Below are 12,259 nucleotides of genomic sequence, written 5' to 3'. Positions count from 1 at the left end.
CGAGCGGAAATGGACAAAGGAATGTACTTGTGTTGTGCTAACGAGCTAACACTTGGCTAACAAGCTATATGGCGGATGCAGTCTGGAGACAGACTACAGTGGACAGTGGTCTGGAATACATCATCAGTGGATTATACACGTTTATCAAGCTCTCCTGCCCTGGACGTTTCAACTAAACAGTGAGTCTCTCTCTCTCTCTCTCTCTCTCTCTCTCTCTCTGTGGTTAACGTTAACGTTTGTAAATAGTTTTTTTTAGGAGCAGTACTGTTAGGCTACTGCTGGCCATTCATGAAGCGAGACATTGCTGATTGTTTATTTATTTTATAACACAAGACTATGACTACCAACTGCCTAGCCAGCCGTGTATCAATCTTGGATGCAATAATAACGTTACCACCACACTGACTGTGTCGATGGCTCATTGATTTAACTACTGCAGCTCTCTCGGATTGAAAATACGTGGATTATGGCTTGTTCAATATCGTCTATGTTTGAATGAATGAATGAATGAGAACTTTATTAACAGATTGCAGAATGGGTACAATACAGTACGGCTCAATACACACAATTGTTAAGGGGATGCAGACCAGAGAAAGACGTTTGGCTTGTTTACATCAGGGTCCCAGATTTTCGATTCATATCGATAGTTTAATAGCTAGCCTTGGCTCGTTTAACAATATGCAAAATATGTGTACAGCCCTGTACTCATACTGAAGTTATTCTTGGTATATAATAGGTCTGATTGTGTAACGAATCGATTCCACATCGCGCTGTGTGTGAGAGAGAGAAGGAGAGAGGGAGAGATCTGCCTGTGTTTGGAGAAGGGCGAGTTTTGTTTCTAACTTTTCTATTTATATATTGTGTTTCAAGTTGTGAATTAGAGTCTAGACTATACTTTATTTGACTGGTTGTGTGTTGTTGTAGTAACAGCTGAGCGACTCGTTCATAAGAGCCGATTCATTGCCGTGAGCGTGAGTCGAATCGCTCACGTCTTGCCATGAGTCTGTTGCGTGGTACTGTACTGTACATGTTTGCAAAATGTTTGGTATAGCGCCCCTAGTGGCGAAGTACCCACCGGCCGCCACTGATCTCAGTGCAGCCTTTGACACAGTGTGTCACTCCATCCTCCTCCAAAGGCTGCACCAACTGGGTCACACAGGGGGTCCCCCAAGGCTCAGTCCTTGGCCCCCTGCTCTTCATCTGCTACATTCTCCCCCTTGGTCACATCATCCGTAAATACCACCTCAACTTCCACTGCTATGCTGATGAGACCCAAATCTACATCAGTACACAATCCCCCCACAGCCCACCCCTCAGTCACATCGAATCCTGCATTACCGAACTCCAAACCTGGATGACTCATAACTTTCTCAAATTGAACAGTGACAAGACGGAACTTCTCATTATTGGCACCAAAACCACCCTCACCAGATCCGGACCCATCACACTCACCATCAATGACTCCACCATCACCCCCTCCCCCCTAGCCCGAAACCTTGGTGTCCTCCTCGACCCCACCCTCTCATTTGACCCCCACGTCTGCTCCATTGTAAAAACATCATACTTTCACCTCCGCAACATTGCTAAAATTCATCACTGCCTCTCCCCCCCTGCTGCTGAATCCCTCATACACGCCTTCATCTCCTCCCGCCTGGACTATTGCAACTCCCTCCTCACTGGCATCACCTCCCGCTCCCTCCATAAACTGCAAATGGTCCAAAACTCAGCCGCCCGCCTCCTCACTAACACCCGGTCCCGTGAACACATAACTTAGGGCTGGGCGATAAAACGATAACGATAACTATCGCGATAAATTATTTCCTCGAAATAAACATGAAACGTGGTCGCAAAGTTTCGATATATCGATTTCCAAGCTTGGCTCCGTTCAGCCTCGGCTCATCACACTCACTAACAACAACCAATGTTACGTGATGACGTGACGTGCATACGCACAACAGCTAACAACCAATCAGTGAAGGAGATGGCCGAGAGCGAACGAGATCCGGAAGGAGACCCAGAGGTACTAGGACTCACTCAACAACAAGGCTTGCTAGGCTAATTAGCTTGCACGGCGTTGTTTTATATATTTACGTGCCGAGTATGTGTGTGTTTTGAATTCTGAGGCCACGTTTAAGTAGTGTGGGGTATACAGTGGACGTCGTTTCAATATATTGTGGCGGAAGAGAGTATTTTAGTGTCATATTTAGCACATTGTCGTGGAATACACCGCTTAGAAGCAACAGGCTGGCTAGGATACCTAGCTTGCACGGCACTGTTTTATATATTTACGTGCCGAGTATGTGTGTTTTGAATTCTGAGGCCACGTTTATAGTAGTGTGGGAGTGGACGTCGTTTCAATATATTGTGGCGGAAGAGAGTATTTTAGTGTCATATTTATTGTCATGAGATACTCCGCTTGTCGGCTAACTGTTAACGTGCGCGGACTGATGACGACATCAACTCGACTTGAGACATTCGCAGCAGCATATTAGAAGTTAATTAAACTTGACAGACATTATATCGACGATAATTATCGATATCGAATTATATGAAAATAATTTTATAATTTTATCGCGATAACGTTTTTGGTCATATCGCCCAGCCCTAACATAACTCCTGTCCTCCACTCTCTACACTGGCTCCCGATCAAACACTGCATAAACTTTAAAACACTACTCCTCACCTTCAAAGCCCTCCACAGCCTGGCCCCCCCCTATCTGACTGATCTCCTTCTTCCCTACCGCCCCACCCGGTCCTCCTCCACTGCCTCCCTCACTGTCCCGACATCCAAACTCAAAAACTTTGGTGATCGGGCCTTCTCTCGCACTGCACCCCGCCTCTGGAACTCCCTCCCTCAGTCCATCAGAGACTCCCCTACACTCTCCACCTTCAAAGCTCGCCTCAAAACCCACCTGTTCTCCCTTGCCTTCAACCCCCCCCCCCCCTCCAACCTGATTGATGTCTGTCTCCTGCCGCTCTGTCTTTTTGAGCTATCTCATGCTGTCTTCCCCTGTTCCCCCCATGGTCTCATGTTCCTTTTGTTTTTGTTTCTTTGTTGTTTCTTTGTTTTTGTTTCTCTGTTTTTACTTTGCTCCCGACTACTGTAAGCGACTTCGGGTCATTGAGAAGCGCTATATAAATTAAATGAATTATTATTATTATTATTATTATTAATTATTTTAAATATTTAATTGATTGACTTTCTGTTCCTACACAATTTTTTTTATGTATTATGTGCTGTATTTCTCAATGTCCTTGTAAATGAGAGCTTGCGCTCAATGATCCTTCAAGATTAAATGAATGAATGATGTCTTTACCATGTGTTAGATGTTCTCTCTCACACACACGCCGTTTGACTAACCGGAGCGAAGAAGTCGACGAGCCATGGCTCCTTCCTGTCTGAGGGAAAGTTGTCGGGCTGCAGTGTGGTCACATGGGCGCTGACACTTTCTCTGGCAAAAGCCACAATGCTATAAAGCACGTCTTTACCTGTGTACACACACACACACACACACACACAATTACATTATATGGCTAAACAAACATCACACAACACCTATAGCTGTTAAACCCTCAAATCCAATCAGATGAGCCAGTGAAATTGTCTCTCTGTTTGACGGGTCGTTCCGTGTCCATCTCCATCCTCTATCTCCATCTCCCATTTCTGTCTCCTACCTCTATCTCCATCTACTATTACCATCTCCTACCCACATCCTCTCTATCTAATCATAGTAATCAGAATAATCTTAACTACCCACCTCATACTATAGTCTACCCATATACTCTGTATGATAGCATGTACAAACAGTGCTGTATATACGGCATATATACATTTATATATACCACAAATATATGTATATATAGTATATATCCATATCTGTCTGAATGTAACCTGCATAATTATAATCCTTCTATATACCTACTTATACACCTGCATATAACCCATACAACTTTGTATGATAGCACGTACAATAATGCTGTATATATATATTTATTATTTCTGTATATATATCTATCCACATCCATCTGTACATACTGCACATATCTGTAGATACTATATCTATATCTGTACATATCCCTTACCTAATCTAAATAGTTATGCTGCTGACCAGTATGACTTACTACTGTATCTACTACTGTATACCTGTATCACTGTACATATTAATACTACAACTCTGTACATACACCTGATTAGCGCTATTACTCAGTAGTACTAATTTATATATTTGATATGTAGTTTAATCACCTGTACATTGTATATTACTATTGCACTTTACTGCTACATTTGCACTCTTCTCGTTTAGTTGTACTGTACTTGTGCTGTATAATGACAATACATTTTAATCTAATCTAAATCCATCACATACACCTTTAAGAAATGTTTCTCTCCACTAGTCAGTCCCTCCAGGATTCTTTTTTTTTGTGACTGTCACAATAAAAAATGCTTGATTTTGCAGCGACTTTTCAAGAATATTGCAATGCAATTGGCAATTTTATGTGGTTTATTTGTTGAAGAATTGCGTGAGTTGGCAAAAATGAGAAGTTCAGGAAAGATTTGAGGGGTTCTCTTACTTCATCCAAAGCCTCAAACCAAATTGGTAGCCTAATTCTCATGAATTTAGAGCCTTGCTAAGTTCTATGTGTTAGTTAATTAGTAAAAGTGTGTGGTGTGGTAGTTACTGTAAAGTAATTTTTTATACAGTTTCCGAACTGACTTTTGGATTAAAGTTGTATGCAATGATGAACAGCCTTTCAACAAACTTGTTACACTTGTAACATTAGTGTTAACACAGTCAAGTCGGGCTACGCTATGCTTGCTAATGTTAGATAGAAGTGTTGATAACAGATTGTAGAGACGAAAACGAAGATATTGTTTCATCAGAAAACTAATTTATTCACAAAATGGATCACCATTCAACGTTATATTGAAAACTCCAGTAAGTACTTATGATTACTTTCCCTAACCATTTTGTGATAGCAGCTGTAAAGCATTTGCTACGTTGTGTTATTATTAGAGATGTCCAATATTATCGGCCGATATTGGCATTCAAATGTAATATCGGAAATTATCGTTTTCATTTTTAATTTCGAAATTTAAATTTTTATTTAACCTTTATTTACCCAGGCAAGCAAGTAAGAACAAATTCTTATATACAAAAGCAGCCTGACCAAAAAGCAAGCCTTTTGAGGGAAGGGAGGAGGCTGCAACAAAAACAAGGTTATGTACATGCATAATTATAAAGTAAATTAAATAAAAAATTACAGTAGCAATAGTATACAAGGAAAATTACAATAAATAAGGGAAAGAGAAGGAAAGAGAGGGAAAATATAAATGGAGAGTGAGAACCAGAGGGAGAGAGAGAAGAAAGGAGAGATGCACAGATGTTTACATTTAGAATGCCTTGTTGAATGCATCCAGTGAAATCAATCAATCAAACACATCAATGCATACTTTTATTGTCAAAAGTAAGCATAATGTTGTGTCAATTCCACGACAAGAGATACGTAATGTTAGTTACCCTGCATATATCGGAATCGGTTGATATCGGTAGTTGACAACATCAGAGTTGGACAACATCGGTATATCGGTAAAAAAGCCAATATCGAACATCCCTAGTTATTATATATACACACATATGGCTCGGATTTGGAAATGGTTAATAATGAGAAATAGCAGGAATTTAGCCAAATTGCAAGCCACAGCAAATATTGAAGATATAAGAGTTTGATTAATTCTTGCGATCGCACAATCAGCATTTCCTGGAAGGACCGACTAGTCATCATATGTAATTATTATGGGATGTGGTTAACACCTATTCCTAACATACAGCTTCACAAACAAGTGAATGGCAGTATGGCACAAAATAAATAGTCCCCAGTAAGTGGAGTATTATGGGATGTGTTCAGTATGTTAGGAACCAGTGAACCAGTGAGAGGTGGAGTATTATGGGATGTGTTCAGCGGTGATGTCAGGACAGACCGTGGTGGATCTCAAAGTCGTGGACACCATGTCCTTTGAAGGCGACCAGACATGTCTTCTGGATGTAGAGAGAAGCACAAAGATCTGCGTCTGTCACACAGTCCACCCTGCCAACCTAGAGACAGATAGACAGACAGGTAGTCAGGCAGGTAGATGGTTAGAGAAACAGGCAGGCCTTCTGGATGTAGAGAGATCCTGGTCTGGCACACAGTGCAACCTGCCAACCTACAGGCAGACAGGCACACAGGTAGATGGTTAGAGGGACAAACAGGGCTTCTGGATGTAGAAAGAAGCACAGAGATCCTGGTCCGTCACACAGTCCACCCTGCCAACCTAGAAACAGAAAGATGGTTAGACAGACAGACAGATAGACAGACAGAGGGGACAGTCAGCCTGACTGGTAGACGGTTACATAGACAGACAGTCAGTCAGACAGGTAGTCAGACAGGTAGTCAGGCAGGGAGAAAGACGGATAAGGACAAGGTAGTCAAATAGACATGTACCTGTATATGGTCATTCCTGAGGAGAGCTTTTAGCTTCTTGTACTCGGAAGCTGGAGGCTTCTGTCCAAATGAGAAGCTGAGGAGCCAGCGATGATGGGCCAGCTTGTTCTAACCATATGAACACATTATACATATAGTTAAATATTAAACATGATTAAATGTATTATTGATATGATTAAATATGAAACATTATATCAGTATTGATATGATTACATATGGGACATTATTAACACATTGGGTGCCGTTAACACATTCCCGGCCATTGGGGGCCGTCTAATCTCACTCTATAAGGCCAGCATTTCAAAACAGACTTGCATTGTGCGTGAGGCTGTTTGTAGAGCTAAATCTATACTTTATAGTATTGCTATCTGTCCATTCTCATTGTCAATTGAGACCATAAACTGTCCCTTCAAAATGGCTTAAAGAAAAGAAAATGTCATCAATACGTTCTCATTTTAGAGCCTCGTGAATATAAGCGTTATATGGGATTTGGTCTAGTATATTTCCTGGAAGGCGAGATACAGGGCGCTAAGCTAATAACATTAAATCGAACAGCGTTGAAAGGGGGGGGGGGGGGCGGGGGACGTTGTTTCTGATTATTGATTACCAATAACTGCGTTAGCCTCAGTAGCCACATTCGCTGATCACCTGGTTGGCTATGATAACAAGGCCTGATCAGCATGTAATTTACGTGAAAACGATCTTACCGTGGGCCAGTTGGATCCCCAAAAGGATTTCCCAGTTATCGATCGCCAGCTGGTAGATCGATGTCCATTGGCTGATGATATATTCCTTTACTGCATAGTGAATTCGCCGTCGCAAAAGGTATTCCAAGCTACAGGCTACACGTATAGATTCCAGCTAACAGTAAACTCCTTTCAAAGTAAAAAAAAAAAAGAAAAAGAAAGCACCGTTCTGCCACAGGGAACACTGAATTATCGAGACAGCGCCCCTACGAGGATCTGTCCGGTAATGCACTTTTCAGAATTCCAAGAGTGGGGTAAATCTGCAGTGCCGCTCGGTGACATTGAGTAAGTTATTAAAATGGAATAAAAGCCAAAACAACCTTGCCACGGACATGTCCGTGGTTGGCCCTCTACCGTTGGATCCGAAACACGGACATGTCCGTGGTTGGCCGGGAACCAGTTAACGTATAACTACGTTTCTGTCGCCCAACCGTTGAGTACCGGCTACGTCACAGAAATGTAGATCTACGTTTTTCTCACAGTATTTCTTTTAATCGCTATTGCCATTCATAATAATGGGTTTATGCAAAATAAGTCATTGTTGGCTATGAAATAATGGGGAGTCGAGGTGCCATGGGCATTTGATGGCGCAAGACCTATGTGCGTTACGCCACATCTGAACCACATGGGAGAAGACCAGATTACCAAATCGTAATTGCCATTTTTTTTTAAATCGAGGTGTTGGAATGGATTACATCTTATAGTCTTAGTGAGAGACTGTTGCTTCCTCCAAGGCACGCCACGCCACGGCAACCTCGGGGTCAAACCAGTTAATCAAGTGCGAAGGACCAGAAATATAATTAAAAATCCGGGATTGCTAGACCCTCGTCCCTTTTCCTCTGTTGAGCAGTGGTTCTTTTGATTCTCGGCTGCTTGTTTAGATATTGTAGATTGTAGTTTGCGCCAGGAGTCGGTTGGAGGGGAGGGGGGGGGGGGGGGGGGGTAAGGGGAGCATTGAACTAATAAAGTTTGCTCTGGGTAATACATTGATTTTGATAATCGATGCTCGGGCCTGTAGTGAGTAGGGTTGGGCATCGTTTGGATTTGAACGATTCCGATTCTCCATTTCGATTCCTGTTCTAAACTATTCTCGATTCCGGTTATTTGAGGTGCAGGTCAAAATAGGTCACAGCTTATTTCTCAGGAGATTTATTTTTTAATCTTAAATATTTTTCATATTATTCACATTGTCAGTTGACTTGGTACAGTTTAATTTGGTTGCTGTACTGTAACTAGGGTATTAATTAACAACGTAAAATTTTTTTTTCTTTTTTTTTAAGAATCGAAATTAAGAATCGAAATGCAAATATGTTCCAGAACCGGAATTTAGGAACCGGTTCCTATTAGAACCGCTTCTCGGTGCCCAACCCTAGTAGTGAGTTGGGGAGGCTCGACCACCTATTGAGGTCCTGAAGTATTTTATTGTACAACTACGTGCCTGTATAATACGAGATCATTGTCGCAAAATAATTGACCGACACGGAGTTTAGAATACCGAGGCGCCTCGCTATACATTATCCCGCTTATTACATGGCTAACTTACTAACAATATACCTAATTCATTTTACACCATCGACAAGACGAGATCAAATGCAGACGCAGTTCTGTTGTCGCTCCGCGCTGTCATCGCCGGCAGCTTCGCCGGCAGCCGGCAGGTGTGTCTGATTGGCTGTACTGATGCAGTGTGCGTCAGTGGGCTTGATTGCTCAGCTGCGAACAGCGGTCATTATTGCTCGGCAGAGGTCCGTTATCGAGTAATAACAGACCTCTGACGAGCGCTATTGACCAATCACAATCAAGCATTTCGGCAAATGTTAAAACGCCATGTAATAATTGTGCTTAAGAGTTTGATTCAGGGTGGGAAAATGTTCAATGCCGAGGTATTTGAAATGTTCAACTATGGGGATGTCTGCTGGGAGGTCGATAGCTCTAGCTGACTCATTAACACTTTGATTGCCCAAGCTTAATTCCATTTTTCCCCCTTGAATGCCCAGCACCACTTCAATGTTAGCGTTAATATCGCCTAATCTATGTTTTAAATTATGGCTATGTGTCTAATCTGCCCATCGCTTATCAGACTCATTTTCCAGTCAACATTGTCGTAGCAGATTGTTTTTTTATCGCTTCATTTCCGTTTTCTAGCATTTTGAAAAGCACTCGTTTTCATGGAGAAATTAAGACATTCCATGATAATCGCCTTTTACTGGAATATTCTAGAACGTTGTCATTTTTCGGCCATGTCATGAATCGTTTTCAAATAAATGCTAGATTATCGATAGTATATGTGTACGCATGCACACTCTGACCGCGAGCTGAAAATCGATTATCCTATTTCCTGACCGCTCGCACAGTCAATCAGCGATATCACATAATCACATAAAAGCTTATATCTCCGTGAAAACAAGTCTGATCATCCTAAGACTGGTAACATAGATTCCTTACCTGAGATCAGATGGTAGCCAAATTGATTATTCCAATTCCTGATCGCCATTCGAAAAAAATCGATTTTTATTGATTCACCGTGTATACTGTAAAAACACAATCCCTGCTGCTCTGAAACTCCAGAGTGAAACTGGTCGACGGCGGTTGAATGACGTGGATTCCGTTTTTTTTTTTCTCATTCATTTTCATTGAGTTCAATCCAAAAGGGTGAATTACCATTCACATCTGAGCGCCTGGAGTGGTTGATTTTCCAACGGTAGACTTGGTTGATGAAATATGATTTCAGATCGCTAATAAAAAACTTGTGATGGGCAGTCAAAGTGTTAAGGGGCAGGCATGCAGATTTGGGCCAGTTGATTTTGAAGCCTGATAGTTCACCAAATTATATTGCATAAAGATCAGTAAATCGTCCGCATAAAGAGCAATTTTGAGAGAGGTATCTTTAATTGTTATGGGGACAATTTCTTCTGTTTGTCTTATAAATTCAGCTAGTGGCTCCAGGGATAGGGGGGAAAGCCTGGGGCTCAAAGGACAACCCTGTCTAGAAGACCTCGAGACTAAAATGTTCATTATTAAACACAGTATAAACACTTTGATTGCCACGCAGTATGCCCAGTCTGCCAGCGCTGTAACCCTATGGAGATGTTTACCTTCTTTGCAGGGCTATAACTTTTTAAATATTATAGCTATATCGACATTACTATGGCCCATTCAACATCGGGTATCTATCGTTCCGGATGTGGGAACGTTATATTTTTTCATTCATACATTGTTGTGTTAATACCATCGAGAATATAAGTATGTTTTTAAGGTTTTCTGCAGTAATTCCTAAAACGCGATTATAGGCCCTGACGCATATGATAGATTATCGATTGGCGTTTTTCGCTATATTAAAAACTTCAAATGTATATGATCGGTATACATTATGCTTCATCATGCGTGAAGGAAAGGGGGGGGGGGGGGTCGTTTATAATTCCTTGATAGTCAGTAACGGCTTTATTTAGTATGGGTTGATATGTTGATCAGATGTATTGCCATGAAATGAATAAACAATCGGGCTGAAAATAACGTTATGTTCCTCTTACCGTTCGCCGATGAGACTGGAGGAAAAATATTCCAATTATTTGACGTCGATCTGCTAGATCCATTTCCCGTTTGTATGACGCAATAAACGCCGAAATCATATTGATTATTGCGTTTCGAAAGTGATCCCATGCACTTGAGTGTTTGTCTGGATCCACGTAACAAGATATTACTGCCGGAGGGATTTCCTCGATGCACCGAGCGCCACTTCTGGTTTGGCTTAGAGTGTAACTCGCCGGACATCCACCAGGCGGCGGTATTGACGCGTTGCAATATCAGACAGGGTCCAGCTGCAGTCCCGGAGGGAGGCTGGATGAATTATGAATGCCATGGCGATAAAAATGAAATATTGATCCCAAAAACGAGTTAACTAGTTTCTGGCGCACAACGCATGGCGGGCAATAACGAGTATACTCGTTTTTGGCGTTCAATGTGTTAATGTTCATTATTAAATAGTAAACATTAAACACATTATTCAATATTAACACTTTAACTGCCGGGAAACGCTTTACAGCGTCATTCCCGGCCATGCTCAAGTTGCCGAAGACGCTTTACAGCGTCTTTGATCTGTTTACATCTTTTTTCGATTTTCCCCGTCTGAACTTCACCGCGGAGCTTTTGGCAGAAAGTTTGAACAGGAAACTGCATTTCCTCTCAAATTACACTAGGTGGCAGTGTCCCCCTATTTTCTAACACTATCACATGAGGGTGAATATTGTACCCCACAATGAATCTGGCATTTGATTGGCCAGCATACCTGGCCAATGTGACCACAGGTATAAAAAGTTTGCGCGATCCCAGAATCGACGAGGTTTTGGAGGGAGAGAGAGAGAGAGATAGATAGAGCGATAGAGAGAGAGATTGAGAGAGAGATATTTGAATTGAGATCAGCCTATAGTCTATATTTATAGTGTTATACAGTATAGTGGTAGTATCAGAATAATTGTAAGGTTTCAGCTGTGCTTTAGAAAGTACTTAGTCGTGCTAAGTAGTAGTACTATTGTGAGGGATTAGTGTGTAGTCTAGGTAGTATATTTCAGTAGTAGTAATAGTAGTTTGATCAGTTAGTAGTTCCATTTAGATTATTAGTTCAGTATGAGGAGACGTAGTGTAGGTAAGCGAGGCGACAAACCGACAGCGGATCGGTTTGTTCAAACGAAGCTGGCGTTTGGACCCGCGGTTGCAGCAGCGGCACCAACGACCGGACCTTTGGTAGCTCCAACAGCGGCACCAACGACCGGACCTTTGGTAGCTCCAGCAGCAGCACCAACGACTTTGGTAGCTCCGATCGGAGAGAGCCGTGAGACCGTTGCTGGGCCCAGCAACGCGTCTCGCCCCGGGAGCGGCTCTCCCCGACGCAGTTCGAGGAAGAGGAAGGCTGCCGCTGTGGTCATAGCTTCTTCATCCGAGTCAGCGGACAGCGATTCGACCACCCATGAATCTGATGGGAGCGCCGATTGGGAACCACCAGGTAATTACACGGTCTTATATATATGTGATTGTGT

The 12,259-nt window shown here is 42.1% G+C and overlaps 1 protein-coding gene across 1 annotated transcript in view; it reads right to left on the bottom strand.

Moving 5' to 3' along the window:
* Window positions 1-12,259, bottom strand: part of dnajc10 (DnaJ (Hsp40) homolog, subfamily C, member 10) — a 143,241-nt gene that overhangs the window by 71,555 nt on the left and 59,427 nt on the right. Inside the window, 3 exon segments of the mRNA XM_084314864.1 lie at window positions 3,362-3,489; window positions 5,981-6,095; window positions 6,484-6,591. Coding sequence (XP_084170990.1) covers window positions 3,362-3,489; window positions 5,981-6,095; window positions 6,484-6,591 — 351 coding nt within the window.

Source organism: Notolepis coatsorum (assembly GCF_963971535.1).
Source record: "Notolepis coatsorum genome assembly, chromosome: 5".
NCBI classification, from domain to species: Eukaryota; Metazoa; Chordata; class Actinopteri; order Aulopiformes; family Paralepididae; genus Notolepis; species Notolepis coatsorum.
This window is presented reverse-complemented; position numbering and strand designations above follow the sequence as displayed.